This window comes from Apiospora marii (genome assembly GCF_038362585.1).
Source record: "Apiospora marii strain CBS 49790 chromosome Unknown utg000003l_segment0_segment0, whole genome shotgun sequence".
Lineage (NCBI taxonomy): Eukaryota > Fungi > Ascomycota > Sordariomycetes > Amphisphaeriales > Apiosporaceae > Apiospora > Apiospora marii.
This window is the reverse complement of record NW_027117374.1, coordinates 4,617,801-4,645,161: the sequence shown is the minus strand read 5'-3', so window position 1 is coordinate 4,645,161 and position 27,361 is coordinate 4,617,801. Positions and strand designations below refer to the sequence as shown.

The window sequence follows — 27,361 nt, the reverse complement described above, 5'->3', positions numbered from 1 at the left end:
CCATGGCAGCAGAGTGTGACAGTCCGTTCCTCCATCAAACATTGAAGTCGTCAAAAAAGTATACCAGTGTATTATACATACAGATGTAACCTAAGGCAGTGTGCCCTTATAAGTGAATAGAATTGAAGCTTCACCCTCAACTTTGAACTCTTGACTCGAAGTTTTCGGAAGGTCAGAATCAGTTGAATAGACTGTATCTGGACAACGATATAGCCATACATTCAACAAGGGGATACTTGAACTGAAGGCACATCTAGCTATATAGAGTAGATCTTCCTGTACTGGCTGGAGTTCAAGTGAGAAGGGAATGTATGACCAGTTTAAAAAAAAACCAAAGCTTTGCATTTAGGCAGGGGGTGATATATGCTATCAAGAAGAAGATCTAGGATTTTTTGCCCATGCTCTCTATACGCGCAACACATAGTACATTTCCATCATCATAACAAGGAGCATCCGCCCGTCTCGTTCCTGTCTATCCCGTGTCCACTTCTATCTACCATCCACTCAAGTTTATACAAGAAGAATATACATGAACGGTTGCATGCACACACACACACACCCCTGCACCGCCACTATATTCAGCGTGGGCGAGCATTCTCATCCGTGCTCTCGTCGTAATAGACATGCTCATCATATGGCTCGTCGACGTCTTCTCCCTGGGCCTCGCCGAGGTAATCGTATCCGGTATACATGTCATCATCATCATCCCTCCGGCCCTCGACCTCGTCGCCGCCGGCACCTCCCACGCCACCGGGCCGCATCAAGACGTCGCTGGGCTCGGCGCCCTCGAGGATGCGGCGCTCGACGTCGCTGTTGACGGCGGTCATGGACATGATGGCACGGTGGCAGCGCGGGGCGTTGTTCTCGACGTGGCGCATGAGGCGGGCGGCGTCGCTGGACCAGGGGCTCATGCGCTCGAGCTCCATGTAGCCGCGGGCGAGGTAGTAGAGCGTGTGCGTCACGATGCGCATGAAGCGGGGCGCGGCGCCGCGGCGGCGCAGGTCGAGCGGCAGCTCGTTCTTCATGTTGGACTTGGCGCGCGCGACGGCCCAACCGGTCCAATTGGGCATGAGCCGCTCCTCGCAGAGGTCGAAGGCGGGCTCGTAGGCCTTGAGGCGCACCAGGTACTGCACGTGCAGGTTCCAGTTCTTGGAGTCGACCTCGAAGCCCGCGTCGCGCACCTCCTCTATCAGCTTCTGCAGCATGAGGGCGTCTTCGGTGGCCATGCACATGTGCTGCATGACCTCGAGGCCGCCGGACAGCACATACACGTGGCGCGGCGAGATCCTGGGCGCACTGTCATCGCCGCTCATCCAGTCGGCCGAGAGACCGCCATCTTTGGCATTGGCAAACATGATGTCCCATATCGCGCGGACTCCGTCATAGTTCTTCTCCGAGTACTCTGCCCACATTATGGAATCGAGCAGCTGGATCGGAAGCTGTTTGGGAGAATTCTTGTCGCCATAAACGACCATGCGGTAAAGGTCTATCAGTTCCTGAACCCTAGCCATATCCTTCATCTGTGTAAAGAGGTAGACCATTCTGCTGATTTGAAAAGACGCACGATCCGACTCCAAGAGGCGACCGCTAGCAGGCGTATGAGACTTTCGTGTCGACCACAGCCGCGGAGCATCGTTCTGCGAGGGCCCAAATGTTCTATAGAACTCTTTGATCGACTTCCCCACTGAACTCGTGAAGGATGTTTTAAGTCGTGTCTTGGCAGGCAATCTATGCCATTGTGCCAAGGCCGTCATGACCTGGGTCATCGATGACGACGATGCCTGGACGCCACACTCTTCCATCAACTTATGAACACGGATGACCAGATGAGGTTCTCCCGTTTTGATGAAGGCACCCATGAGGATGTGGAAATGGTCTTCTTGTACCTCGAAGGCTCGCTCCTTGATGGCTACTGCCAACAAGGCGAGCGCATGCTGTGGCTGGCGACAAAGAGCCAGGCCCAGCAGAAGCTCTTGGTATGTGTAATCGTCGTACTGAACGTCCAAATCGGTCATGACATTCAGCAGCCGGTTAATACTGGCGAGATTTCTGCGGATTCCGTACGCATGGAGCAGTCTATTCCATAGCCATGTGTCTTTCAAGCCTCTCTTGGCCGATCGGATACACACATCTTCGGCCTCGTGGAAGTGGTCGTTTTGACAATAAGCCTCCACGAGAGCAGCAAGCGTGGCGTTGTCATTGTCTATAATATTTTTCCGGCGCCCCCTTCTGTAAAGGTCAACCGTGAAGCCCAGGTCGCCCCTTGAAGCCGCCATTTGCATCAGCGTTCCATAACTATACCTATCAGGACCAACAGCTACTGAGAGTTCGTCGAAAATGCGAATGGCATTCTCGTAGTCCGCCGCTTTGGCATAGGCATTGAGAAGGATATTCCAACAATGGCGGTTCGGCTGCATGCCGAATTTCCCAGAAATGTCGTCGAAAATGCTCTGTACAAGTCCCACTTCTTCTCGGACTGCGTGGACTTGCAACAGATGCGCAAAAGCGTCATCGCCTTGTAAAACGTTGAGGGATGCAAATTGTGTCATATAGTCGCTCCACAAGCTGAAAACTCGCTCTTTGTCGCCTTGCGACGCATAAAAACTTAAGAACTTCTGGTAGGCACGGCGCGAGGGAGACTTGTGAAATCTATGCCAGTCGCCCCAAAGAAGTTCAGCGCCGGCAAGCTTGGCGGAATTTTGGTTTAAGCTGTTGTACGCCCGAAAGGTCTCGTGGAGTATGGCATTGCTTGGCGAGGCACCCGGCAAATCTCGATATATCTTATACACAGAGATATGAAGCCTTTTGCGGTTTGGGTTGAAGGGGCGCAAGAATTCCTCAAAAGCGAGGGGATCCTTCGTTAGGCGAAGTAGAGGCTCAACTTGGTTGTCGACACAGTTCACAACCGCTCGCCTGACAAGGAGCTTCAGTAGTGGCCTTCGCCCCTTTTCAATGAGCATCTTTTTATCGCCGGCAAAGTAAGACTTGAAGCCTAGGACCTTTTCGGCAAGGCCAGGGACAGAAGCAACTCGAGGTAACTGGCTGGTAATACCTTCAAAATCCAAACGTTCTGATAGAGGTTCGTAGAGGCTCCATATGCGAATTGCGGAATCTAAGCTCGTTGACTTGAGAGCAGAGGCTAAGAGCAAGTCTAGCGCTTCGATCAAGGAGGTGTCAGAAATTCGGGAGAGTCCAATGGCTTTGCTAAATATATCCAGGGCCTCCCCTTCATTCCCGAGGTTCATTTGAGCTGTCAGGCCTGCCAGGAAAGAGTAGCTTTCCCATTGATCCGGGACGAGTTGCTGGAAGAGCTCGGTTATCTTCCACGAATCCGTCACTCGTTGAGTCTTGGACAGGAAAAACAAGGTCTGGGCGCGGTAGACTTCTCGGGACTGTGTACCTAGAGCACTATAGTGATGCCATACTTGATCGGCATCCTCGGGATCGTCTCTTGCCAGGAGCGTCGCCAGATGCTTAGCGTATGGCCTGTCCTTCGCGACATCATCTACGCTATTTTGGGTTGTCTTGAGCCCATCAGATGTTCGCTCTGCTCCGCGACCCCCTCCCGAGTTCAAAGGTCCATTGGGCTCAACGTCGGATGGCTCTGTCTTCTCGACTTTGGTGAGAGCATCCGTTTGTTGTTCCTGCTCCAAGTTTTCCTCTTCCGAGGCTGCATTGGATCGATTCGAAGAAGAGGAAGACGTGTAGAGCCGGGGAGACACTTTGGCGAAAGTTTGAGAAGGTCGGTAGGGATCCAATCGATCGATGGTGGGCGAAAAGCGGCGCAAGAAGGCGACAGTGCCCGTTGGGTAGAGGAAGTCGAGAAGAAAGGTTGAGGCGCGTATTGCAGGTGCGGCGGCGAGCCCATCAGACCTGGGAGAGTCCATGTTGCTGGAGTCGAGCACCCCGTGCATCAGAGCCTGCCATGCATTGCTGAGCTCGACATCAGCAGCGCCATGCTGCCAGAAGGCCGTGTGGAGCTGCCGCCTGCTTTGCAAAGACTTTGTTGCACCCGGGAGAACTCGCTGTAGGCCGCATGGTTCGAGGCTGGCGGCTGTCTTCTCCAGCATTGGAGAAAGCAATACGATGAGCCAGCGGCTTCTGCTATTGCAATGCTACGGCGGAGGAAGGGCTGGGCGAGACGATCACGAGAGAGGGAGGAATTGCGCAAACTCTCGTTCGACCTTGTACGCACAATAGACATGAGCAAGCTAGACTTCCTAAGAGGATGCGGTAAATGGAAGGGTATACCGACAGGATATCATGGCAACCGTCTCGATAATTGGCATAAAGTCGGCGACGGATCGATAATCTAAGTTTCTCGTCCACGGGCACTGCAATCCTCCACAATTGGCGAGGCGATCATTGACGGCGTGGTGGTAGTCAGGTGCGAATTCGGGGCGGGATTGGGATCCTTAAGTCACCATCATCGACTTTTTTTTCGACCCGTTCGGCGTAGAACCGTCAACCGAGCCGGTCATCAGTTTTGGCGGCAGTACGGGATCAGCTTAAGTGGAAACCCCTAGCATCCCTCCAGGAAATCCAGATAGGTTAGTGGGTAGGCAGTAGGCGGCTGGGCGGTGGTAAGGTATGTAGCTGAGGCATGCTTGTGGCTGGTAGCTCAACGGAGCGTACACCTTGTGGCGTCCTTCCTTCCACCTTTGCATCTTGAAGACCGTGGACTTTCATGTCAAGCACGACGAACAGTTGATTTTAAAAACCATTTTGTAGGGTGAGAGATAGAGTCATTATTATATCAATTGAGTCTGTTACAAGTAGTATAACCAGGGTAAGCGGCTGTGTCAAACTGCTCAAGCTGTAATCATACCCATGTACCTGCCCCTCCAATGGCAACGGCCTGCCCAAAGTAAAAGAAGACACCAACCAAAAATCGCATCCCACATTTTCAAAGCGAGCTGGAGAGGGAACATGGCCTTTCACCCCACTATCGCCATCACCTCTTGATCTTAAACCTCAGCACCAACGATCGGTCTACATTATTGGCTTCGCCCTGACCGAACTACCTCGCTTCGTCATGGATATCACCGAGTTTGTCGTTTCTTCTCGAAACGCGGCTCTTCTGTACGGCGACTATTCAACCTACCATGGCCAGTCATCCAAGAAGCTGGCAAACTGTCGCCGGAAGCTAGGCCTTGCGACCAAAAACCGGGGTAAATTCGCAAAGAAGGGAGATGTCACCGCCGACCAGATTTCCCAGGACCATTCGTAAGTAGCTTCGTTTGACCGCCTTGTTCTGTATCTCGAGCCCTTGGCCAACTTAATGATGTTGCAGATACCTCCACCTGCTCCTTCTCACCTCGGAGCGAGCATGGGCTCATGGAATGGAGTTGAAGGCCATTCACTCTACCGATACCAAGGGCCTCACCGGCAAAACACGATCGCACATTGTGTCGAGAATCACAAAGGGTGCCCGCACCGCCGAGACTGTTGTCGAGCTTCTTTCGCAGAAGGAAGCCAGCGGCGCAAGCCCGACCGATCTGCTCGAGGCACGCGCCTATGCCTCCATGGTCCGCGGTGCTGCTCAATTCGAGAACCATAGCTGGGAGCCCTGTGTGAAGAGCTACTCCGTCGCCCATGTCATATACTCTGCACTGTCCAGCTCCCAGAAGACCGACACCTACAAGGACCTTTTGTCGGAGACGATCGAGCCGTCTATACGATATGCTGCTTACCAGATCAAGGTCCCCCGAACCCTGACAATCCCCACCATTGCACGGAAAGCCTTTCCCAACGAGCCCTCTCTGGTCGACGCTATCAACCAGTTGGACCCCAACGTGCTGAAACAGGGCAGTCCCGATGCCCAGAAGGACCAAGCTGATGCGCCCAACGCCCCTCAGACAATCAGTTGGCGAGGGCGCGAGGTTAAGATCGAAGATGCCGCCATTGGTACAGCACTAGCATCGGCTGATGCAGCAACATCCAAACTGGCCGAGAAGCTCAGCTCAGCCGAAGTGGCCCTACCTAAGGAGATGGCCGCCGCTTACGACGATGTCTTAATCGCCAGCCAGGATGCGACTGACGCAACGAAGAGAGCTATCGAAGAGTTGAAGGAGGAAGGCGTGTCGCAAAACGACAGCCGGATACAGAGCCTGCAGATGACCAGGACTGCGGTCAATTACAAGATGATTAGCTGGAGAATCGGACGAAACCGAGTGTTAAGCGGCGAGCACGACGGAGCGCTGCTTGACTCGGCTCCTAATACGACACGAAAGACCAAGAAAGAGGCAGGTACCAAGAAGCCCAAGAATGAAGCACCTGGTCGTAAGATTGCAAGGCTCAAGGAGAAGGTGGTACTTTACGACGCTACCCTGCAGAGTCTAGATTCCATCAAAGAACTTCCCGGTGTTGCCGCAGATGAGGAGCTATTGGCGCAGCTGGAAGCAACTTATAAATACTTCCATGCCCTCAAGTAAGTTGTCAACCACGATAAAGTGCAAATGCCATGGTTGCTAACCATACACTTAGGTGCCTATCGGTTGCACGATCTCACTCCCTAGCCGGGAACTCTGTCAATGCTCTTGCCCTGACCAAACATGCTCATGAGCAATGCGAGGCGTCGGTGAAGTATTTTGCCGAGAACGGCGCCTCGTCCTCTGATGATGCGTCACCCCAGGACATCGCGATACGTAAGAGCGAAGTGCAGTTTCTGAACGATCTTCTCTCCGGCGAGCTGCAGCGTTGCAGAGCACTGGTCGAAATTGACAACCTGCGCGCAAAGTCCGGTGCTTCTGGGACGAAGTCTACCATCCCCCTTGTCGAACGATTGTTTGATTACCCAGCAGAGGGCGCCGATCTTGAGAATCTGGTGACCTACCCACCGAAGGTCAGCTCTATTCCTGTCAAGCCGCTTTTCTTGGATGTTGCCTGGAACTACATCGACTACGAAGAAACGCAGACAGGTGCGACTACGAAGGGGGCCGGCGAGAGCAAGGATACCCAATCCGCTGCGACACAAAAGAGAGGATGGTTTGGCTTTGGCCGCGGTTAGAGTCGATGGTTAGATCTACAAATGCCAGCTACAAGATGCCGATGTATCGATCTCATATCATTACTGTGAAGCGCACTGTGACCCCCTGTAGTACTCGCGGCAGTCTTACTTTAGTCAGGTAAGTTGTGGCTGTCCCTTAGTTGCTGATCTTGAGACAGATCGGAGGAATGGACTATCAACACGCCAAATATTCATCCCTGGCCCCAATAATCACATCTTTTGCTTTGCTAGACTGGCAAGATGATGACTTGTAGTTGAACATGCCCCGCGAGTCGTTATGCCAGGCCATCGCTCCTCTGGCAGTTTATCCCGGCTTATTCACGAGAGTCCTGTAAGCATCGAGCTGGGATCGCGCCCCTCGTCGTTGTCGGCCCTCACCATGTGCACGAGGAGGAAGACCACCTCGGCCCTGCCCGCCTTCGCGGACGAAAAACGTTCTACACGCAGACAGATCCCGCTATGGGTGCTCCTCCTATGCGCCGTCTGCTTCTTCGTGAGTGCGCTCATTCTGGGTCTCGGGCTGGGGCTGGGCTGCATAGCACGTTATCGCACAGCAGCCCTATCCTCCTCACCGTCGCTGCCATTCAACTACAGTAGCTTCTACGGCATCTCGTCAGGACTCGAGTTTGTGCCTATCGAGCGGTTGGTCAACGAGACGGAGCTCGAGTTACGTAACCCCTTTAAGTTCTCCGATAATGAGAATCATGGAGAGCGGTCACGTCAAGAGCAACAACAGCAACACTCTCCAATGGTCCGCGAATACGTCTTCAACATCACGCAGGCCCTCGCGGCGCCCGACGGCTTCCGCAAGCCCATGCTCCTGGTCAACGGGCAGTCGCCCGGCCCGCTCATCGAGGCCGGCACCGGCGACGTGGTGCGCGTCGTCGTGCACAACCGCGTGGCCAACCGGAGCACGACGGTGCACTGGCACGGCCTCAACCAGGCCAACTCGACCTGGATGGACGGCGTCGCGGGCGTCTCGCAGTGCGGCATCCCGCCCGGCCAGAGCTTCACGTACGAGTTCCGCGTCGACGGGCAGCGCGGCACCTTCTGGTACCACGCTCACCTCGGCGTCCAGTACACCGACGGCGCGTACGGGCCCATCGTGGTCCGCGACCCGCGGGGGGAGATGGTGCCGCGGACGGACGAGGAGAGGATCGTGTTTGTGGGGGATGTTTATCATACCTATGGGTCTGTGGTAGGTTTGATCGATTCATTCGCCCTTCAGATATTGCGTTACGCCCACTGTCCTTGACATCCGTAAAAGGGGAGTCGCTTCTGCTAACACAGTAAAAAGCTCTTGGACAGCTACCTGAACGCGTCTTCGAAATGGGTCCCTTTCGAGTCCGGCGTCGAACCCCTGGCCGACAACATCCTCCTTAACGGCCAGCACGTCTACAACTGCAGTGTGGTGTCGACGACCTACCCACCCGACCCTGACCACGACCCCTACGCCCGTAACCCCGACGACAGCAGCGCCTGCACCGGCGGCCGCCTGTACACGACCAAAGTGAAGCCGGGCACCAAGTTGCGTCTCCGCCTCATCAACGCCTCCAGCTTCCTCTCGTACTGGGTCAGTATCGACAACCACGCCCTCACATTGGTGGAGCTGGACGGCGTCGAGATCGAGCCCCTGGCCGGCCAGCGCGGCGTCTACCTCAACATCGGCCAGCGCGTCTCCGTCGTCGTCGACGCCGACCAGCCGCCCGGCAACTACCTGATCCGCGCCAGCCTGCCGCAGTCGTGCTTCCTGCCCTACGCGCCCTACACGAGCGCCGGGCTCGCCAGCGTCGGCTACGTGGGGACGGGGGTTCTGTCCTACGAGGGGATCGCGGCGGAGGCGCCGCCCGTGGGGGTCCCGGGCAATACGAGTAACCCCTTCGGCGTCGAGAACAACGGGGCGCGGGGGGACGTCTGGGAGGGCTGCGATGATATGCCGTTCGACGTGCCGAAGCCCATGCGGAAGATGGATGCGGTGGAAGTGACCGAAGCCAATACGCATTATATTGAGTACATGTTCCGGCAGGCACAGGATGTGAATAGGATCTTCATCAACAAAGTGAGTCAAAGAAATCTATTCAGTTGTGCCCTGCCCCTCTCCCCAGCCCCTTCTCCTGACGGCAACCTTCTGCTTACCTCTGATGACCAAAACAGACAGCATATGCTCCCTTATCTAACAACGCCACGATATGGAAAATGCTCGATCAAAGCTTCAGCGCCGCTGAGGCCAACTCGTACAGCAGCTGGGACTTCGGGCTGGACCAACAGGTGCTTCTCGTACCGGATGCGAACAAAGGGGCCCAGATCGTGATCAACTCTCGCGACGCCATGGAACACCCCTGGCACCTACAGTATGAAGTTTCCCCCCGCCCCTGATCCTCTCTCTCTTCCCCCTTTTTCAGAACACAGGCCCGGCAGCCTTCTTCTCACAAGTTCAACAACGAACTGACCGTCAACACCAACAGCGGCCACACCTTCCAGATAGTAGGCTGGGGCCCGGGCCTCTTCGGCAGCAAGCCCAACGGCACGACCTGGAACCTCGCGAACCCGATGCGGCGGGACACGGTGACGGTGCCGGCCAACAGCCACGTCGTCCTGCGCTTCCTGGCCGACAACCCGGGCATGTGGGCGCTTCACTGCCACGTCGCCTGGCACATGGAAGGTACGTGTATATAATGATGCTATCCCACTATTGCCCATGGATTCCATCCCTCCCTACAATAACACGTCCTCACAAAGAAGGGCCCATACAGCTTTCGAGCCTCAACTCTCGATTTGTTTCAACCCGCTGATATTTGTGTCGACAGGTGGCATGTTTGTATCTTTGGCAGAGCGCCCAAGCGACCTCGTCTCCTTGGTTCGCGACATGAACCCGCAGACTCGAAGTCAGAGTATGCGTTTCTGTGGAATGGACGATGGCCAAGCGCCTGGTGAGAACAAATAAGTGGCACAACAGCATACCTAGTATTAAGCAGGGGTACGAACAATACGTTAATGCCAGACAACTGAGCTGGTCAGGTATGCATTTTCCGTTGGTATGATATAAACTTGGCGATCGTCGGTCACAGAGTTGGTTACGGGCGGAGGGTAAAACAAGACTCAGGTGTACGGTTTTGAGAGGGGATGTCATATTAGGTTTGGGTCGTGGTACGCTCTATATACACTTGCTCATGATCATGAGCCGCCAAATCCAGATGCTACCAATGCGTAATCGTCAAAACCATACGGAAGTAAAAGCACTTCCGCTTTCAGACCAAAAGCTTTTTTTCGTAATCTCTCAGAACGCCCCATCCAGCCGCAGTTTATCAACACAAGATCTCCGTAGCAGAGGCTGGGGAATCGACAAGAGCGGCAATATATGAGTACAGGATTTGATGTACAAGGGGTATGAAGAAGAGATGGCTCTTATGATCCCCGCCCCAGATGGTCGTGGTATTTAAACAGGTAAAGAAAAATTCGTTATCAAGCATTTACTGCTTCTTCTCGTCCTCGGGCTTGGCCTCCGACGAACCAGCCTCGGAGCTGCCAGACTGCTCACCGCCCTCGGCGCGGGCCTTGTGCATCTTGTCGAAGAGGTTCAAGCTGGCGACTTGCAGCTCGTCGGTCTTCTCCTTGATCTCGGCAGAGGTGGCGGTACCCTCGCCAGACTGGCTCTTGCTGACGAACTCGCGGAGAGAGTTGATCTTCTCGCGGATGGCATCAGCCTCGGTCTTGTCGAGGCGGTCAGCGAACTCGTTGAGGGCCTTCTCGGTATCGTTCAGGACGCTGTCGGCGCGGTTGGCGGACTCAATGGCCGACTTGCGCTCCTTGTCGGTCTCGGCGTACTTCTCAGAGTCCTCGACCATCTGCTCGATCTCGGAGTCGGACAGACCAGAGCCGGAGGCAATGGTGATAGACTGGTCCTTGTTGGTGCTCTTGTCCTTGGCGTGGACATGGACGATAGAATCGGCATCAATGTCGAAGGTGACCTCGACTTGGGGAACACCACGGTGAGCCGGGGGAATGCCAACCAACTGGAAGTTGCCGAGAAGTTTGTTGTCGCGGACGAGCTCACGCTCACCCTGGTAGACCTTGATCTCGACGGCAGTCTGGAAGTCGGCGGCAGTGGAGAAGGTCTGGGACTTCTTGGTGGGGATGGTGGTGTTGCGGTTGATCAGGCGGGTGAAGACACCACCGAGAGTCTCGATACCCAGAGACAGAGGGGTAACGTCGAGAAGGAGCAGGTCCTTGACCTCACCAGACAGGACGGCACCCTGGATAGCGGCACCGATGGCGACAGCCTCATCAGGGTTGACAGACTTAGCGGGGTCGCGGCCGAAGATGCTCTTGACCGACTCGGAAACCTTGGGCATACGGGTCATACCACCAACAAGGATGACCTCCTGGATGTCCTTGGCCTGAAGGCTGGCATCCTTGAGAGCCTTGCGGACGGGCTCGATGGTTCGGGAGATGAGGGGGTCCATCATGCTCTCGAGCTGAGAGCGGGTCATCTTGCTGTTGATGTGCTTGGGGCCGGAGGCATCAGCAGTGATGAAAGGCAGGCTGATGTCGGTCTGGAGAGACGAGGACAGCTCAATCTTGGCCTTCTCAGCGGCCTCGCGGATACGCTGGATAGCCATGCGGTCGCCAGACAGATCAATGCCAGACTCCTTCTTGAACTGCTGGACCAGGTGACGGACGAGGAGGATATCGAAATCCTCACCACCCAAGTGAGTATCACCGTTGGTAGACTTAACCTCGAAGACGCCGTTCTGGATCTCCAGAACGGAGATATCGAAGGTACCACCGCCGAGATCGTAGACGGCGACAACACGGTCGGCCTCCTTCTCGAGACCGTAGGCGAGGGCAGCGGCGGTAGGCTCGTTGACAACACGGAGGACGTTCAGGCCAGCGATTTGACCGGCATCCTTGGTAGCCTGACGCTGAGAGTCGTTGAAGTAGGCGGGGACGGTGACGACAGCGTTCTTGACGGGCTTGCTGAGGTAGGCCTCGGCAGTCTCCTTCATCTTGTTCAGGACAAAGCCACCAATCTGCGAAGGCGAGTACTTCTGGCCACGAGACTCAACCCAGGCATCGCCGTTGGAGTGCTGAGTGATCTTGTAGGGAACCTCCTTGATATCTGTTTGAACCTCGACATCGGTGAACTTGCGACCAATTAGACGCTTGGTGGCAAAGAGTGTGTTCTCGGGGTTGACGACAGCCTGGCGCTTGGCAGCAACACCGACCAATCGCTCGCCATCCTGAGCAAAAGCTACGACGGACGGTGTTGTGCGGGCACCCTCAGCGTTCTCGATAATTCTGGGAACCTTGCCCTCCATGATGGCAACGGCAGAGTTGGTGGTACCTAGCAGTTAACCAAGTTAGCATTGGTCTTTGTGGGCGGAGTAGAAGAGGATTGGCGACATACCCAGATCAATACCGATCACAGCACCCTGGACCTTTCCCTCTGTGGACTCATATCGAGCGAAGCTGGAGCCCAAAGGCTTTCGCATAGGCGCAGCCCAGCGGGCAGCTGATGTGGTTGCCCGGGGAAGCTATAGGTATGAGGTCAGCATGGAGTAGGACTGGAAAGGCGAAGTTTGGCTATTGCGGCCATGACGTGGGTGTACTTACAGCTCTGGTGAAACGCGCGGCGGACATCATCTTGTCGGCTGGCTATGTGATTAAAATACAAAAAGATGAAGTATGGCGCAGAATGAAGAATCAACCCTCGACGGAAGGAAGGGAAGGAGGATTCAGATTACAGAGTGAGGGAGAGGGAGATTGGGGATGATGAGACAGATGAGGAAGAATCGGATATGAACTTCTGGCGGAGGGAAGTTTTTCATGGGTTTAAAAATTCTGAGCCCGCCTGGCTTGCTGCGGGAGCTCTCAGCTTTTTTTTTTTCTACTGCCTTCTGCGTCGCTTCCACCAAAGCGACATAAAATTGGGGCCGGGTAAGGTCCGCCTTTCCCCTCTAGGTTTAGGCACGGAGCAAATCGGTAAAAGGCATGCTTTGCCCCATAATCTTGGACTCTAAGTTGACTGACATAACAGGCGAGGCCAGCAGTTGAACTGCACCTGGCCCCGGCTGGGCGCTGCCACTAACACGCCTACGTATGTGATATCGGGGGCAACATGACCTCCGACCTCGCCGGTATCCCCGAATGCTTTTGCGTCTACTGTGAAGATGCGTGGTTGCTCATGAATCATACATCCAGGATCTAAGTCAATGGGAAGGTAGGTACCTGCATATACGGAGTAGTATATAACTAATTGATGTTTGCATTGGGGATTACATAATATATCTTCTCTTGCTCTCTCACGATCCATTGCCCTCCTACCCGAGGAAGAATCTGCTGTGCATATCAGACTGGACCCCGGCCCCTCTAATAGCAACGAGACTATGTATGTACATACATCGTTTATCCTTCCACATGACGGAAGCGAAAGGGAAAAGGTATGGATGGCAAGGCCTCCCTTCCAATTCCCAAGGGGCCAATGATTGGTATTGCCCCATTCCAGGCGACTGGTAAAAAGTACCTACCTATTGTTTATTAGCCTCCCTGGCTGTCCGATTCGCGCATGTTGCATCCGCAAATGGCGCGGGAGCCCAAACGGGCACAGTCGACCTCCAATTGCCGTTCTTATCGCAAATGTGCTGTACTCGTTCCGGTGGACTGTTTTGTTCTTAGAGGGGGATGCAACACAACGAACCGACACATCTGTCAGAATCCGTGCATGCATCGATGTCAATACTTATCATGTAGTTGGGCCCTCGGTACATAAGCTCATTTTATATTTGATATATGGAACCGGGGACATCTTGGGCCTGTGTGGTTTTTGGTGGACCACTTTGCACGTCATAACTATGAGACCGTCCTAGCATTTCGAGGTTGCTTCAACTCATTCAACTACCTCGTGTTTTTGCCCCCAATCCAAACTCCCAGGACGAGCACAACCCGGCCCATATCACCAGAATATTCATTGAACCTAGACCTGCCAATTGTCCAAAGCCCACCTTCTCTACTGATTTCATCCGCCTATCCCGTCGATTTCCAGTCACTCCCTCGGTCCCCACAGCCAGGCTGCCGCCCCGTCGAGTCGCGATCTGTTTAGTTGGACCTGGGTCGCTTACCCGTGTGCCATTCAGCCCAGACCGTCCAAGTTCGCCGTTGGATGTACCTAGACAGTCGAGCGACCTCTATCGGACCTCTCAAAGGGCAGCGCACCACGCCTACCACGCCACCTTCCTAACACATCGATCCCGAAAGCTTGCGCCGCTCCTCCTTTGTCCGGATCGATCCCATCGCACGGTCCTGCAAAGCCTTTATTTCGCCCCGATCGCCCCGACTCCGAACACAACTGCTCGAGACAACTTCTGGGCTGTCGATAAATGCTTCAGCATTTGATTGATTTCTGCCATCAGTCGGCGTCATGCTCGTCCCGGACGAAGCGGCCAGGTTAGTACTGCCCCTGCTGCTGCTGCTGCTGCTGCTGCTGCTACCACCCGATCGCCCTCCTTTTTTGCTGGCTAAAGTTGTATCTGCGTCCGGTTCGACTGACTGACAACTTCTACAGCTGTTGGCCAACCGAGAATCTGATTCTCAAGAAGGGGCGCAAACACTACCGCACCCAAATATCACCCATGTACGTACGCGCGACAGAACCGAAGAGAAGGACTGCGCCCCCCAGGCTTTGGAGACGACTAACAAATCGGCATCCTCTAGACACTGGCAACTCCGATCCGTAATTAGCGCCGAGGGAAACGATGTACTCTACTATCCGACCGGAATGATGAGCACCCACATCATGCGCCTCGATACCCGAACGCGAGAGACGGAGACGGTGAAAGTTCTCAACTTCCATCCTAGGTGTATGGTGGCCAAGAACGGCTGGATCTGTTGCGGTGGGGAGAACGGCGAGTTCGCTATCATCCGGGACATCGGACAAACGGAGGAGGGTCTCGAGACCGGCGGCGCGAGCGGTTCCGGCGCAGACGAGGCAGCATTGGCCAATGAGTTTCGGGCGCATCTCAGCCCGCACGAGGCGCCACTCGGGGGCGACCCCTCTCTTACGCAGTTCAGCAGAGACATGTTCAATATGCTGGAGCGCCGGCTGAATGGCCCTGGGAGGTCGTGGACATACCTAAGTAAGAAGTTCGGAACCGAGCGTGTCAACTGCATCACTATATGGCAGCCTCCGAAGCCGACAGTAACGCCGCCCCTGCCGCGAATGCAAAACTACGGGACGCCCGTGGCGGTTCTTGCGAACAACGACAAGACCATCACTCTGGTCGGCCTGCAGGACTGTGAATATCTTGATGAGCTCGAGTACCCGGACTGTGTCAACCGCGGCGTTCTTTCTCCCGACGGGACACTACTAGCTGCCATTAGTGATGACCCGTACCTCTACATTCACGCACGCAAGGTCGTGAAGAGAGGCAAGGCGGGAGATCGTGCCGAGTGGAAACCGTTGCCGAGGATACGGCTGAAGGACCAGAAGAAACAGAGCCCCAGTGACTGCCGAGGCAGCTTTTCGGTTTGCTTTTCTGCCTCGGGCCGGTATCTCGCGGTAGGTACGCAATACGGAACCATTTCCGTATTCAACGTCGCCGCTATTTTGGAGGCCAAAATGGACCCTCTGATCACCTGGTTCTATTCTTCTCGTTTCCCGCAGGAGAACGGCGCTGTAAGAGACATGGCCTTCTGTCCTGGGCCGTTTGACTTATTGGCTTGGACGGAGCATCGGGGTCGGATCGGGGTGGCAGACGCCCGGTCCAACTTCACCCAAAGACAGGTTATTGTTCTAGACACGCTTGAAGGGGTGGAGCACTTGCCTCTGAATGATAGGAGCACCATAGACCCCCGTCTTCTTGACCATCGCAGTGAGCGCAACGCAACCACTGCGGGCGGCAGCTCGTCTCATCTCTCCAATCTTTTGGGTCGGACTGGCTCGCCCAGACCGCTCCCCAATCCCGAGCCATCAGACACGGCTGACAGACTAAACCACCCGTTCACTCAAGAGGAGACGGCCATACTAGAAGCCGTCCAGAATGACCGGCGCCGTCGTGAGGCAAGAGAGGCGCGGGAAGCACGAGAGGCACGAGATCAAGCGGGACAGCATGTTCAAAGAGGAAGTGCGGCCTGGCGGTCGTCAGTCTGGGCCGAGCGTGTAAGTGCACCATCACTATCCAGTTCAATGACTCCGCCGCAGTCGACCCTTCGTCCAACGGACCGGGATACCGAACGGACAGCCCTGCAAACTTATAGAGAAATTGCTCACATGCTGAGACAACAGCGAGAGACGCTCACCCGCATTCTGGAGCGTGAACGCAGCACCCGCGAAGCTCGCGACCCCAACCGCTTGGTCGTTCCTCCCTCCATGTCGGACCAGCAGGACCGCGAGAGGCGTGCGCCTACGCCGCGGAGACGTGGATCGGCTATGCAGGGTCTATCCCAGAACACCGACTCGACGCCAGCCGCATCTACATCCGCATCTAGGCCACAAGTGTCTTCCGGTGCCGACTTTGGCGTGTCCCTCTCGAGGGACTCGCCCACGCCGTGGGGCAGGCTCACATCGGGTTGGGCGGACCTCGAGGCGCTCTACAACATTAGCGGAGGCGACAGTAATGTTGCCAATGACAGTACGGCCAGAACAGAAACGCTTAATCGGGCGCGGCGCGGGATACCTGTCATTAGTGACGTCTGGAACGACGATCTATCGGGATTCGCATCGCGGCAGAACTACCGCAGGCTTAACACGCGCGATCACCCTCAGTATCCCGACGACACGGCGGGCCTTACCTGGAGTGAGGATGGTCAAATCCTGTAAGTTTGCTACAAACCGCACTTGTATACGCATAGCCCCCGTTACTGACGCAGTATATTACAGATGGGTGGCTACTGAAGACGGTATCTACGAATTCCGGGTGAACCTGCAGGGCCGCAAGTATTTCCCACACATAAGCCTTCGTTGATCAAGAGTGCTGTACATTTGGGGGGAAATCGAAAGTTGCTTGATTTGGCGTTTTGGGTGTTTCTCAGCATTCTGGTTCGGTGTTACGGTTGGGGGTTTTCGGAGGCAAAGACGGCGGTTCTTGTTTTTTTGTCGTTGCTGAGAGAGGTATACCATTGATTATTGTTGACCAGGCAGACGGAATTCTCGATGCACACTACCATTTTGACATTCAAAAAGTCGGGCTCCTGTGTTTTCAACAGGCTTCCTTTTCTGCATTTTCGAGGGCACGGAAGATGATGCCGAGCGGTGTGTGCTGTACTGAGTCGAGTCGAGTTGAGTAGAGCTACGCTGTACTGTGCTGTGCTGTGCTGTACAGTGCGTTCTCAAGAGCGGTTGCTCTGTTGTTAGTGAATCATAAAGTATTGAGTAGTAGCTGTAAATATTCTGTAGTCCAAATATCCGAGTATTGTACGCCCAACAGCGCGATTGACTATAATTAAGGGAATGATATGTCTATCTCGAGGTGGCGGATGTGGTTTTGTTTTAAGTCATTAGTCGATTCCACTATTAATGGTTCTCTACCATACTTAGTTTATGCGACGATGGGCGCTCGTGGATCCTCTTAAACTATTTTTTCCCTCTCCCGTTGGGAAGCCTCTCGGCATATTATTATGAAAATGTTTGTAAGGGCTTTGGGCCGCCAAGGACTTTCAGCTTCTACCAAGAGCCGGTCTCGTCTGTTTTCGAGCACAGCCGCTGCTCGAGCTGATTTTACCCATGTCGTGAGTTTTCCTCCTTCATATTCCCCCAACTACGGAAAAAGAAAAAGGGAATACTGCCACGGTGATGCGGCCAAGGAATTGCCCGCCAGCCCACGCAGCCCATTATCCGCTTTCTGTGCCGTGTGCCAAAACAATCAATCCGTGACTAACCTTTTCCGCAGGTGGTAGGCGGCGGAGTCATCGGCCTGGCGACGGCGCGGCACCTGGCGACGACGCGGCCGGACGCCAGCACGCTGCTCCTGGAGCGCCACGCCCAGGTCGGCACCGAGACGAGCTCGCGCAACTCCGAGGTGATCCACGCCGGCATCTACTACGGCGCCGGCTCGCTCAAGACGCGCCTCTGCCTGCGCGGCAAGGAGCTCCTGTACGACTTCTGCGGCCGCCACGCCGTGCCGCACCGGCGCACGGGCAAGTGGATCGTGGCCCAGGACGCGGCGCAGCGCGAGATCCTCGAGGGCACCCACGCCTTCTGCCGCGACGTCATCGGCGTGCCGACGCGCTGGGTCGGCGCCGACGAGCAGGCGCGCGAGGAGCCCAACGTCCGCGCCGCGGCGGGGGCCCTCGATAGCCCCACCAGCGGCATCGTCGACTCGCACGCCCTCATGGTGGCGCTGCAGGGCCACTTCGAGGAGGCCGGCGGCGAGACGGCCCTCAACAGCGCCGTCGTGGCCGTGGAGCCCCTCGGCGACAAGGGCGCCGGCGGGTGGCGCCTCACGGTGCGCGACGCGGCCACGGGCGAGGAATCCACCATCGAGACCGAGACCCTCGTCAACTGCGCCGGGCTCGGCGCCGTCGACGTGCACAACCTGATTGCGCCGCCGGAGCGGCAGATGCAGCTCTACTACGCCAAGGGCAACTACTTCTCCTACAGCGGCGGAGGCGCGCCCCGGGTGGATCGGCTCATCTACCCCGTCACCATGCCGGGGGCGGGCGGGCTTGGTACCCACCTGACGCTCGACATGGCGGGCCGCCTGCGGTTCGGGCCGGACGTCGAGTGGGTGGACGACCCGTCGCAGCTCGAGGTCAACTCGGCCCGCCTGCCCGAGGCCCTCGACGCCATCCGGCAGTACCTGCCCAGCGTGGACGGGTCGGCGCTCGTGCCCGACTACGCGGGCATCCGGCCCAAGCTGGGCAAGGCCAGCGCTGTGGGGCAGGGCAAGGGCTTTATCGATTTCTACGTCAAGAAGGAGGAGGGGTTCGAGGGCTGGGTCAACCTGCTGGGCATGGAGAGTCCCGGCCTGACCAGCTCCCTGGCCATTGCTGAGATGGTTGGGGGTCTGCTGTACGGGAATGAGAAGAACCAATAAAGTTTTTTCGATATGAATATATATATATACCATCTATTATAGACAATACTGCACTACATATTACGCAATCTTGTTCTCTCTATTTTTCGTGGCTTTTTAGCATTGGCCGTCTAGCTCGTTATTCTCGGCTCCCGCAGCATTATCTCGATCCGGCGCACCCCTTCATGCCCCGTCTTGCTCTCGTCGTAGACTAACTCGTCCACCTTCTCGAAGCCCAGCTTCTTGTATACCGGTATGGCATTTTCCAATGCCTCCAGGTACGCCGTGACGCCATGCTGGTCTGCCAGGTCCAGCAGGGGCCTGAGCAGGGCCGTGGAGAGCCCACGGCCCTGGTAGGACGGATGAACACATAAGATGGATAAATCTATATGTTGAATCCTGGTCAGCACACACATCAAATTCAATCCCCAGTGGGGAGGTGTCACGGGCTGGCTCAAGACTGACTCAGCTTATGCGTAGAATCCCACTTCGCGGCTGAAGCCTTAACAGGCTCGAAGAAGCTCCGCCAGGCCTCTGCCGGTGCCCCCTCGGCCATCTCAGGGACCTCAATCCCCTCCGGCAGTCCGCTCTCAACCTCGCCGTAAGTACGGAACCCTTCGCGCAAGGCCTCATCCAGGGCCGCGGGCACCATCCAGCGGGCAAACCCTGCAATCCGCCCCGTCTCGGTATCGACCACCTTGAACTGCTGGTCCGTGGGGTCCTGGAAGCGCTTGCGGAACCGCAGGTCCGACCACCGCCCCATGGCCGCCAGCGACGCCGGCCAGAAGTAGCAGAACCGGGTCCCCTGGCACGCGTCGCGGTAGACCTCCCACAGCTGCGGCACGTCGGCCGGCGTGCACCGCGCCATGGTGAATTGCGCGGGCAGCGAGGCCAGCGGGTTGAAGGGGAGGATCATGTTGGGGAGAAGGTTCGAGGATATGCTGAGGTTGCGTAGCGTTTGGGAGGGAGAGCGCATGCAAGGTAGGCAGCTAATTGGCTGGCGTGTCGCCGGGTTTGTGAATGAAAGAGGAGTAGGTTGAGCAATTGCCTGCCGCGAGAAAGCAATCCAAAAATGAGCAGATATATTTGAGGAAGCAGACTCATAGGTGAGCCATGCATGAGGAAAACTTAGAGACATGATATCCACCCATAGGGCGTAGCGTGCGCCCTCCGCCGATGAGCGGGTTGTCTCCGATTTGGCGATCCCGTGAGTCATGTTGTTACCCCAGGTATACCGAATCCGCTCCATTGCATACTGCACAACTCTTGGCGATGGAGATGGAGCGTAGGCCATGATAATCTCCATACTTGGTCCATAACGCGATGAGGACATCCCAACCACCACCAGAAAGCTGGTTCTGGAGGCGAGGATATACAACACCAATAACACATGCCTCTTGCCTAGCCTTCCATACAATTCTGATTCATAATGTCTTGTGCTCGCCCTCTGTCGAATCTATCCCTCTTAAGGATCAAAAAGTGAAAGACATAGACGATGAACGAGTGGATGGTTTACTTGCCGGGGCAACGGGCGTCCTCCTGGTCAACTCGCCGCCAAATCCCGGGTATTCAGGTTTTGATCTTCTGTATTTTTGGTTAATGGTGCGGCTTGAAGGGGCCGTGAATAAAGAGATGTGACTTTTACAAAACAGACGAACGATGTCTTTGTTCGCAACTCCTGGTTGAAGCGCTTGCTACGAGTTACCCAAAGGCTTGATACAATGACGCTAGTTCCATAATGATATTGTTCTGTTGACGAAAGAGGACATGTTAAGAACAAAGAGATAAAGGATAATATACCACTAGATACTGCGTATCGACGGATCACCGCCTGAGTATATATCCCCATCTCTCTCCCAATTCTATATTCACCTCGTTTTCTCATCACCGCAATCGCAGCTAAGAACGATTCATCCCAGCCTTTCAGTACTTCCAAGCCTACTTTATCACACGTCTATTTTCTTGAGTGTCAACTCATCCATTCACGATGCCCCCAAAGCGAGAACTTGAAGTCTCCGCGGAGTCTGACGGAGAGGGAGTTATTGATCTCGCCGCGCAGTCGGACGGGGAGAAGCCTATCAAGAAGAGGGTCCGCTTCACCAAGGACGCCAAGACAGGTGTTGTCACCTCTACTACGGTCTCTGCTCAGGACGGTGCGAAGAAGGGCCAGCAGAACAAGAATGGCCAGCAGAACAAGAACGGTCAGCAGAACAAGAACGGTCAGCAGCAAAACAAGGGCGGCCAGCAAAACAAGAAGGGTCAGCAAAACCAGGGCGGACAGGTCGTCAAGTTCCAGCCGTCCAAAGGTGGACAGGTCATTACTTTCCAGCCCCCATCCAACAAGTCCACACCGGGAACTAAATACATGACTGCATCTGCCATGGGTCCTTCATCTAGAACCCTGAGTGTGACGATGACCTCGAAGCCGCCAGGTACGAAGCGCAAAGCCGGTGACAACGCAGGACAGCCTGATGCCAAGCGACAACAAACCGCTGGTGGGGCGGAGTCGAAGACGGCCAAGAAGAAGCGAGCCAAGAAGAACAAGAACGTCTTCACCTCGGCCGACGACCCGCTGCTCGAGCAGGCCATCAAGGGCACGGTCCCCGAGGGCACCACGGTCCCGGACCGCGTCCGCCGCAAGCTGCTGGACGCCTCGACCCGGATCAGCTTCAACGAGCGCAAGGGCAACGACCACAAGTGGGACGCCCGCGAGGAGCTCCTGTTCCAGAAGGGCGGCACCGAGGCCCAGAAGGCCGGCGACCGCGCCCTGCCCATCTACCACGCCATCTCGCACGGCGGCTACAGCGACGAGCTGGTCGTGCGCATGATGCAGGACTACGTGGCCGTCCACAAGGAGGCCATCGACGGCTGCTGGGGCAAGCGCGTGCACGGGGCCGACGACCCCGGCGCCCACGGCGACAGCCTCTACCCGCCGCCGCTCTGGTTCGCCGTCATCCACGGCCGCTGGGGCGTCGTCCAGAAGTTTGTCGAGATGGGCGCCAGCACCGCCAAGATGCGCTTCGGCAACCTCAAGCACCTGCAGGACCAGGCCTCCACGGCCATGCCGCCCTGCAAGTGGGAGAAGGTGCCCCACGAGCGCTGCAGCCCCAATTCCCAGCCCTGCTGCGACATGTACAACTACCTGATGTGGGACCTCAACCGCATCCTCAAGTCGCCCGACGCCGGCTGCCACGCCGACTTCGAGACGCGCCTGGCCCGGGTCGAGACCTGCATGCTGGAGCTACAGCAACTCCGCCCTGACTGGATCCCGACCTACGACAGCAACGCCAAGAACAACAACGGCGGCGGCAAGGCCTTCTACATCGCGCCCCTGATCCTGGCCGGCTTCTTCCCCCTACTCAACCGCGTCCAGGTCCGCGACAACATGAGCGCCGCCCTGGCCCGGCAGCACCTCGACAACTTCGTCCAGGACGTCAAGCGGGCCCGCAGCCTCAAGTCGACCCTGGAATGGTTCACGAACCTGCCGTCGGGCCGGGGCGTCCAGATCACCTCCACCGACGCCCAGCGCATGCTGACCCACTTCGTGGTCCCGGGCTTCGCGAAGCAGGAGGACGGCGACGCGCTGGTCCTCGGCGAGGGGGGCGGGCGCAGCGCCGAGGTCTCGGCCCCCAACTGGGCCCGCGTCAGCGACATCCTCGCCTACTGGACCGCCCGCGTGCCGCCGCTGCACGAGCTCGACGACGCCAAGTCCGACGTGTCGACCCGCACCTACACGTCGTGGTCGCGCGAGCTGGAGGCCCTTCCTCCATGGCTTTGGGAGTGGCTCATCCGGGTTAAGAACGCCGAGACGCGCCACGTGGAAAAGTCCATCATGGAGAATGTGGACAGGCTCATCAACTGGCAGAATGCGGTGGTTGACTGGATGAAGGGTTACAACGAGCAACAAGCCAGGAAGAAGGCCCAGCAAGAGGCCGAGAAACAGGCCAGCCAAGAGGCCAGTGGAACGTCGAATGATGACGAAAAGCCTGCTGACGAGGGCATATCAATGGGCGACACGCCCGTAAAGGGCCTCGCCGACCCATTCGTGTAGACTTGACGTGATTCCGCTCATATCTCGCCTCACACTTTTCCTATGCGCCAGTCACGAGCTTTTGTTTCCAAGATGTTTCTAGCTACGCAGCCATTGTAAATTTGTTTCATTGTTTTCGCGGGTTTCTATTCCTATTGATATAAGGGTTACAAATGCGCTGGCTTACTCATGTCAAGAAACGTACGTGGAACCCAGGTATATATAAAGAAAGAAATCAAGTACTATTAAGAATATTCACACCCTATACTGTTGACTATGAGTCGAGCGACTTTTACCATGCAGTGCTCTCCGACATCGACAAAGGTGGTGATAAGCTATACACGTAAGAATGTATTACGAAACGATGACAATCCATCCATGGTTCACTCACTTGCTACCGCTTGTTTCTCGTTCAAATCAAGTATGATATATGTGTATCTGTCAAGTGTGGGTGACGAAGAGTCTCTCTCCTGACCACACTGGACACTCGAAGTGATTAGACTATGTATGTATCCTAAAAGCTTCCCCCTGTGCCTCAAGACACCGTCATCAGCTAGGCTTCATGGTGCCTTCCCCTTCCCCCATAACCAGTCATAAAAGATCATATCATCGGATCGTTCGAAGAGCCTTCTTCTTCTCTTCCACTCCAATCATATTTTCCGAAACACGTAGATTGCGTTGCCCCTGCAGAATATAAAGAGACCTCGTTCCCACAAGGGACCCCTAGGAACGCGGCTCATAGGCCACTCTGGCCGCCCACCAAATCACTACCCCGGGGGTTTGAAGACAACCAGCCCCCTCGTAGAACAACCACTTCATCCATCAAACGAAATTGTCAACGCTCCAAGCCACCCAACTGCATCAATCGTAGAAAAATAAAAAGGGTATAGTGCCGAATCGAAAGAAAATATGAGCGCAGGCCACATAATGATTTGCGAAAGGTAAAACATGTGCAAAAAGCAATGCGCGGATCGCGGAGCGCGATCGGAATAGCATTTAAACAATAGACAATATTGATGGTAGATCGCAGGCGAAAAGCACGGCAGCAGAGTAGAAACCCCAAGCTGCGGTATATACGGAAGCAGAAAATGCCCGGCGGAGGGATGCGCCGAAGGGGTGGCGGCACAGCGTAAGTAGTATGTGGAAGAAAACGACCTCTTGCGAGGTCTGTGAAGATGAAAGGAATTCGAAGGACCAGGTACAGTGTATGGCTGGCTGCCTGACAGAAGTCAAATTTGTACACGCCCAAGAAGATTGTGCCGCCGGCCCCTATTTAGGTATCCGTCGCCCCCTACAAGATGCAGGCAGCGGCGAAAACGGCAATAACTAAGCCCACGACGGCACTGCTACCCTGAGGGCCAGCACTCTCGTTCTTGGCGGACTCTGTAGGAGCTGCCGATCCAGCTGCTGATTCGCCGTTGTCGCCGCTGGTCTCAACAGCAGTTGGGGTGGCCGAAGAAGACGGTGTCCAGGTGTAGGATGCCGTGGCCGAGGCCGAGGCCGTTCCGTTCTCCTGGAAGACACCACCAAAGGCCATCAGAGATATGATAGGCTTGTCACTGCTCGTGGTCGCAGTGGAGCTCTTGGCGTCGGTTGAGCTTGATGGCGTAGGTGTTGAGGTTGTTGAGGACGGGGTAGGTGTGCTCGAGGTCGTCGAGGTCGTAGAGGTAGAGGTTGACGTGGGAGTTGTGCTGGTCGTCGTTGGCGTCGTCGTGGTCGAGCTGGGAGTTGAGGTAGGCGAGGGGGTAGAGGTAGGGCTGGGCGTGGACGTGGGAGTGGCCGACGATGTTGTCTCCGGCTTGTCATCGCCGCCAGATGACCCGTCGAGGTTGAAGACGACAATGCTAGCTGAACCTCCCTGGGGCACGGTTGCTACACAGAATGCCGAGCCACCAGCCCCGTTGGACTTGTCACTGCTAGTGACACCGCTGCCGTCAACGCGGCAGGGCAATCCCTCGCAGTCACCGCTGTCGCACTTGATTTCCATGCCAAAAGTAGGCTTCTTGCCAGCCAGCGAAGAGGCTTCATAGATAGGGTTCATTCCGAGCTTGACGAATGTGCTTCCGGTATGATCAGTGTTCGTGCCAGCAACATAGAAGGCCCAGTTCTAATAACAGAAATATTAGTATTGATCGGTTTACTTGACAGGTTTTCATAACTCACGCCCATAGGCTTGGAGTCGTCGCCCCAAATGCAGCCTTCACTCGACGACACGCCAGGCTCGTTGATGTAGTAACTAGAGCAACCCGTTAGAATACGTCGAGGATATAGTGTTCTTTTGTGAGACAACTTACTGGGCAGCGGTAGAGTCCCAGTATTTGGTATCTGGGACGGCGATAGTCTGCTCATCCATAATATCGTTGGGGATGATCATGTCCTCCAAGCCAGGCAGCACAGTTTGGCAGAACGAGGTGACTTTACCACACTTGTTCACAACCTTGACGTTGCCGGTACCCTTGATACAGTACGGCTTATCGCTAAAAGGCTTGGAGACTTTACCATCGAGACCACAATGCAGGCCACCAGCCATCCTATCGGTAGTGGCATAAGTCGAGTCGGGCTTCCACTGTGCCATCATCTCGCCCGGTGGGCAGGCATATGGGCAATATCTTCCAGGGAAGCAGACTTGGTCGGGACTCAGAGCCCAACCGCCATTCATCGAGCCCGGCGTCACGGCAACGAGTCCATCACCAGACGGGAATTTGCAAGCAAGACCTCGATCCTCCAGGTGGGCGACGGCGCTTCTGCTGTGAAGATGGCTGTGGTCATTTCGTCGCGCCAGATGCTTATGCTTGTGCGCCGAAGTGGCCAGGGTCGGGTCGGCCAGCAGAAGTGTCGCAGACCCGAGGGCCGCCTGCAGTGCGGAGAGCTTCATGTCGCTGGTTGGTATTCGCAAGCCAGTCAGTCGTCCGGGGAGAGGATAGTCTAATCTCCACAAAAGTGAGTGATGCTTTTTGGACGCTTCAAGCACCGAGGTCAAGGACCTAACGCGACAAGCGAAGACCTAAAGCGAGTGATCAACGGGATCGTCGAGACTTGAGTGAGATGAAAAGTTCCGGCGAATATGATCTCCGGGGAAGTGATCGTGTTAATAAGCCGGCTCGGTATCGAACGAGGAGAACCTAGCCAGCAGAAAAAAACGAATGTGGGCGCGACAAGTGTCACTAGTATAAAGAACGGCTGCAGAATATCTGCATAAAAAAGGAGAGTAGAGAGCGACGGTGAGGAGTTTGCAAGCAGCAAGAGACGTGAAGCGGTCGCGCGCGGAGGCAAGGAGTGGGAAAGAGGAGTCTTTGCGACTCGACTCGATCGTCTCATGGGGAGTCGCCAGTAGATTAGGGGCGCCCATGGCCCCAACTTCAGTGGATGGTGGGCGAGGGAACGGGCAGCCCTGAGCCCTGTGAGCAGACTGGGAGCTTCGCTTGACAGCCAGATGCCTGCTCGCATTATGGATTGGACTGGGTCCCATGCGCGCGATCCATGGTCCACGGCCCACGAGCCAGAGCCAGAGCAGAAAGAGGCCTGCGATGGCGGGTGGTGTTATTGGCGATTGGCGGGCTTGAGCCAATAGCCCCGTCCACTGGCCCGTTTCCCCTTCCATCAAGTGTGCATTCGACGGGGCGTCGTTCGGGGATTGGGCCGATAGAATTTTGTGCCTTGCAGATGGGCCAATGGGATGACGTGAAGCAGATGATGGAGTGCTAATCGAAATGAGATGACATGGGTTCGCTGTGGGTGAGCATTGGCGAGGTACAGTAGGCACTGGTAGGTAGGGGTAGCAGAAGTAGGACCGGGGGCAAGCACTGTCACCGGATTAGCCTTATTCTTAGCGCCGATGCTTTTCGTGGATTGCATTGCATTGCCCTGCATATTCTCTCTCTTCTCGACCTTTTCTTTCGCGTCTTGGTGAAGGCAACCTGGCAACAACCGGAGTGGGAAACCCGTGCTTCTTCTCGTCCAGGCATTTGATCGACGGTCGATCAAATCCAGGGCCGCTATGTAATCAAAATATCGAACAGTCTGGCTGGCTGACAGACAACGGTGAACGGTGGGGGAGATGTCTACATATTCTTCCTTCCTTCCTTCGTTCCAATGTTGTGTCCGCTAAATTTGATATTGCTCAATTCGACAGGTTGCAGACTAACTGGTAGCACGAAAGATAGCGCGTAGCATGCATGGGATTCCATGGTGTTTGATGTGCCTTATGAAATCCATGGTACAGTACAGTATATGGCACGAGCTTCTACCGTTTCATAACTGACAGCCGTGTGTAACAGCGGGGAATGTCAAAATCAGAAGATGGGATTTTCGACT

General features: G+C 55.6%; 9 protein-coding genes across 9 annotated transcripts; 4 read left to right on the top strand and 5 right to left on the bottom strand.

Annotated features, from left to right (window-relative positions):
* Window positions 1-578: 578 nt before the first annotated feature.
* On the bottom strand, window positions 579-4,070 carry PG985_004992 (coxI translation protein CYA5; the record flags this gene model as incomplete). The annotated part of the gene is made up of 1 exon (XM_066824761.1): window positions 579-4,070. One exon carries the CDS (start codon window positions 4,068-4,070, stop codon window positions 579-581), a length of 3,492 nt encoding a protein of 1,163 aa, XP_066687921.1.
* A 965-nt stretch (window positions 4,071-5,035) lies between these two features.
* PG985_004991 (signal recognition particle subunit srp68-like protein) lies at window positions 5,036-7,009 on the top strand (the record flags this gene model as incomplete). Its single annotated transcript, XM_066824760.1, has 3 exons — window positions 5,036-5,226; window positions 5,294-6,430; window positions 6,487-7,009. 3 exons carry the CDS (start codon window positions 5,036-5,038, stop codon window positions 7,007-7,009), a joined length of 1,851 nt encoding a protein of 616 aa, XP_066687920.1.
* Window positions 7,010-7,286: 277 nt separating this feature from the next.
* PG985_004990 (diphenol oxidase) lies at window positions 7,287-9,953 on the top strand (the record flags this gene model as incomplete). The annotated part of the gene is made up of 5 exons (XM_066824759.1): window positions 7,287-8,207; window positions 8,307-9,068; window positions 9,164-9,367; window positions 9,419-9,671; window positions 9,817-9,953. The coding sequence occupies 5 exons, from the start codon at window positions 7,287-7,289 to the stop codon at window positions 9,951-9,953; spliced, it is 2,277 nt and encodes a 758-aa protein (XP_066687919.1).
* Window positions 9,954-10,479: 526 nt separating this feature from the next.
* PG985_004989 (uncharacterized protein) lies at window positions 10,480-12,652 on the bottom strand (the record flags this gene model as incomplete). Its single annotated transcript, XM_066824758.1, has 3 exons — window positions 10,480-12,353; window positions 12,417-12,543; window positions 12,623-12,652. 3 exons carry the CDS (start codon window positions 12,650-12,652, stop codon window positions 10,480-10,482), a joined length of 2,031 nt encoding a protein of 676 aa, XP_066687918.1.
* Window positions 12,653-14,379: 1,727 nt separating this feature from the next.
* On the top strand, window positions 14,380-16,968 carry PG985_004988 (uncharacterized protein; the record flags this gene model as incomplete). The annotated part of the gene is made up of 4 exons (XM_066824757.1): window positions 14,380-14,452; window positions 14,571-14,639; window positions 14,720-16,819; window positions 16,884-16,968. The coding sequence occupies exons 1-4, from the start codon at window positions 14,427-14,429 to the stop codon at window positions 16,966-16,968; spliced, it is 2,280 nt and encodes a 759-aa protein (XP_066687917.1). The 5' UTR covers window positions 14,380-14,426.
* A 658-nt stretch (window positions 16,969-17,626) lies between these two features.
* PG985_004987 (uncharacterized protein) lies at window positions 17,627-19,038 on the top strand (the record flags this gene model as incomplete). The annotated part of the gene is made up of 2 exons (XM_066824756.1): window positions 17,627-17,731; window positions 17,893-19,038. 2 exons carry the CDS (start codon window positions 17,627-17,629, stop codon window positions 19,036-19,038), a joined length of 1,251 nt encoding a protein of 416 aa, XP_066687916.1.
* A 110-nt stretch (window positions 19,039-19,148) lies between these two features.
* On the bottom strand, window positions 19,149-19,933 carry PG985_004986 (acyl-CoA N-acyltransferase; the record flags this gene model as incomplete). Its single annotated transcript, XM_066824755.1, has 2 exons — window positions 19,149-19,402; window positions 19,483-19,933. 2 exons carry the CDS (start codon window positions 19,931-19,933, stop codon window positions 19,149-19,151), a joined length of 705 nt encoding a protein of 234 aa, XP_066687915.1.
* Window positions 19,934-21,406: 1,473 nt separating this feature from the next.
* PG985_004985 (uncharacterized protein) lies at window positions 21,407-23,162 on the bottom strand (the record flags this gene model as incomplete). The annotated part of the gene is made up of 4 exons (XM_066824754.1): window positions 21,407-22,252; window positions 22,295-22,372; window positions 22,430-23,003; window positions 23,155-23,162. 4 exons carry the CDS (start codon window positions 23,160-23,162, stop codon window positions 21,407-21,409), a joined length of 1,506 nt encoding a protein of 501 aa, XP_066687914.1.
* Window positions 23,163-24,338: 1,176 nt separating this feature from the next.
* PG985_004984 (uncharacterized protein) lies at window positions 24,339-25,922 on the bottom strand (the record flags this gene model as incomplete). The annotated part of the gene is made up of 3 exons (XM_066824753.1): window positions 24,339-25,154; window positions 25,211-25,283; window positions 25,342-25,922. The coding sequence occupies 3 exons, from the start codon at window positions 25,920-25,922 to the stop codon at window positions 24,339-24,341; spliced, it is 1,470 nt and encodes a 489-aa protein (XP_066687913.1).
* Window positions 25,923-27,361: the final 1,439 nt, after the last annotated feature.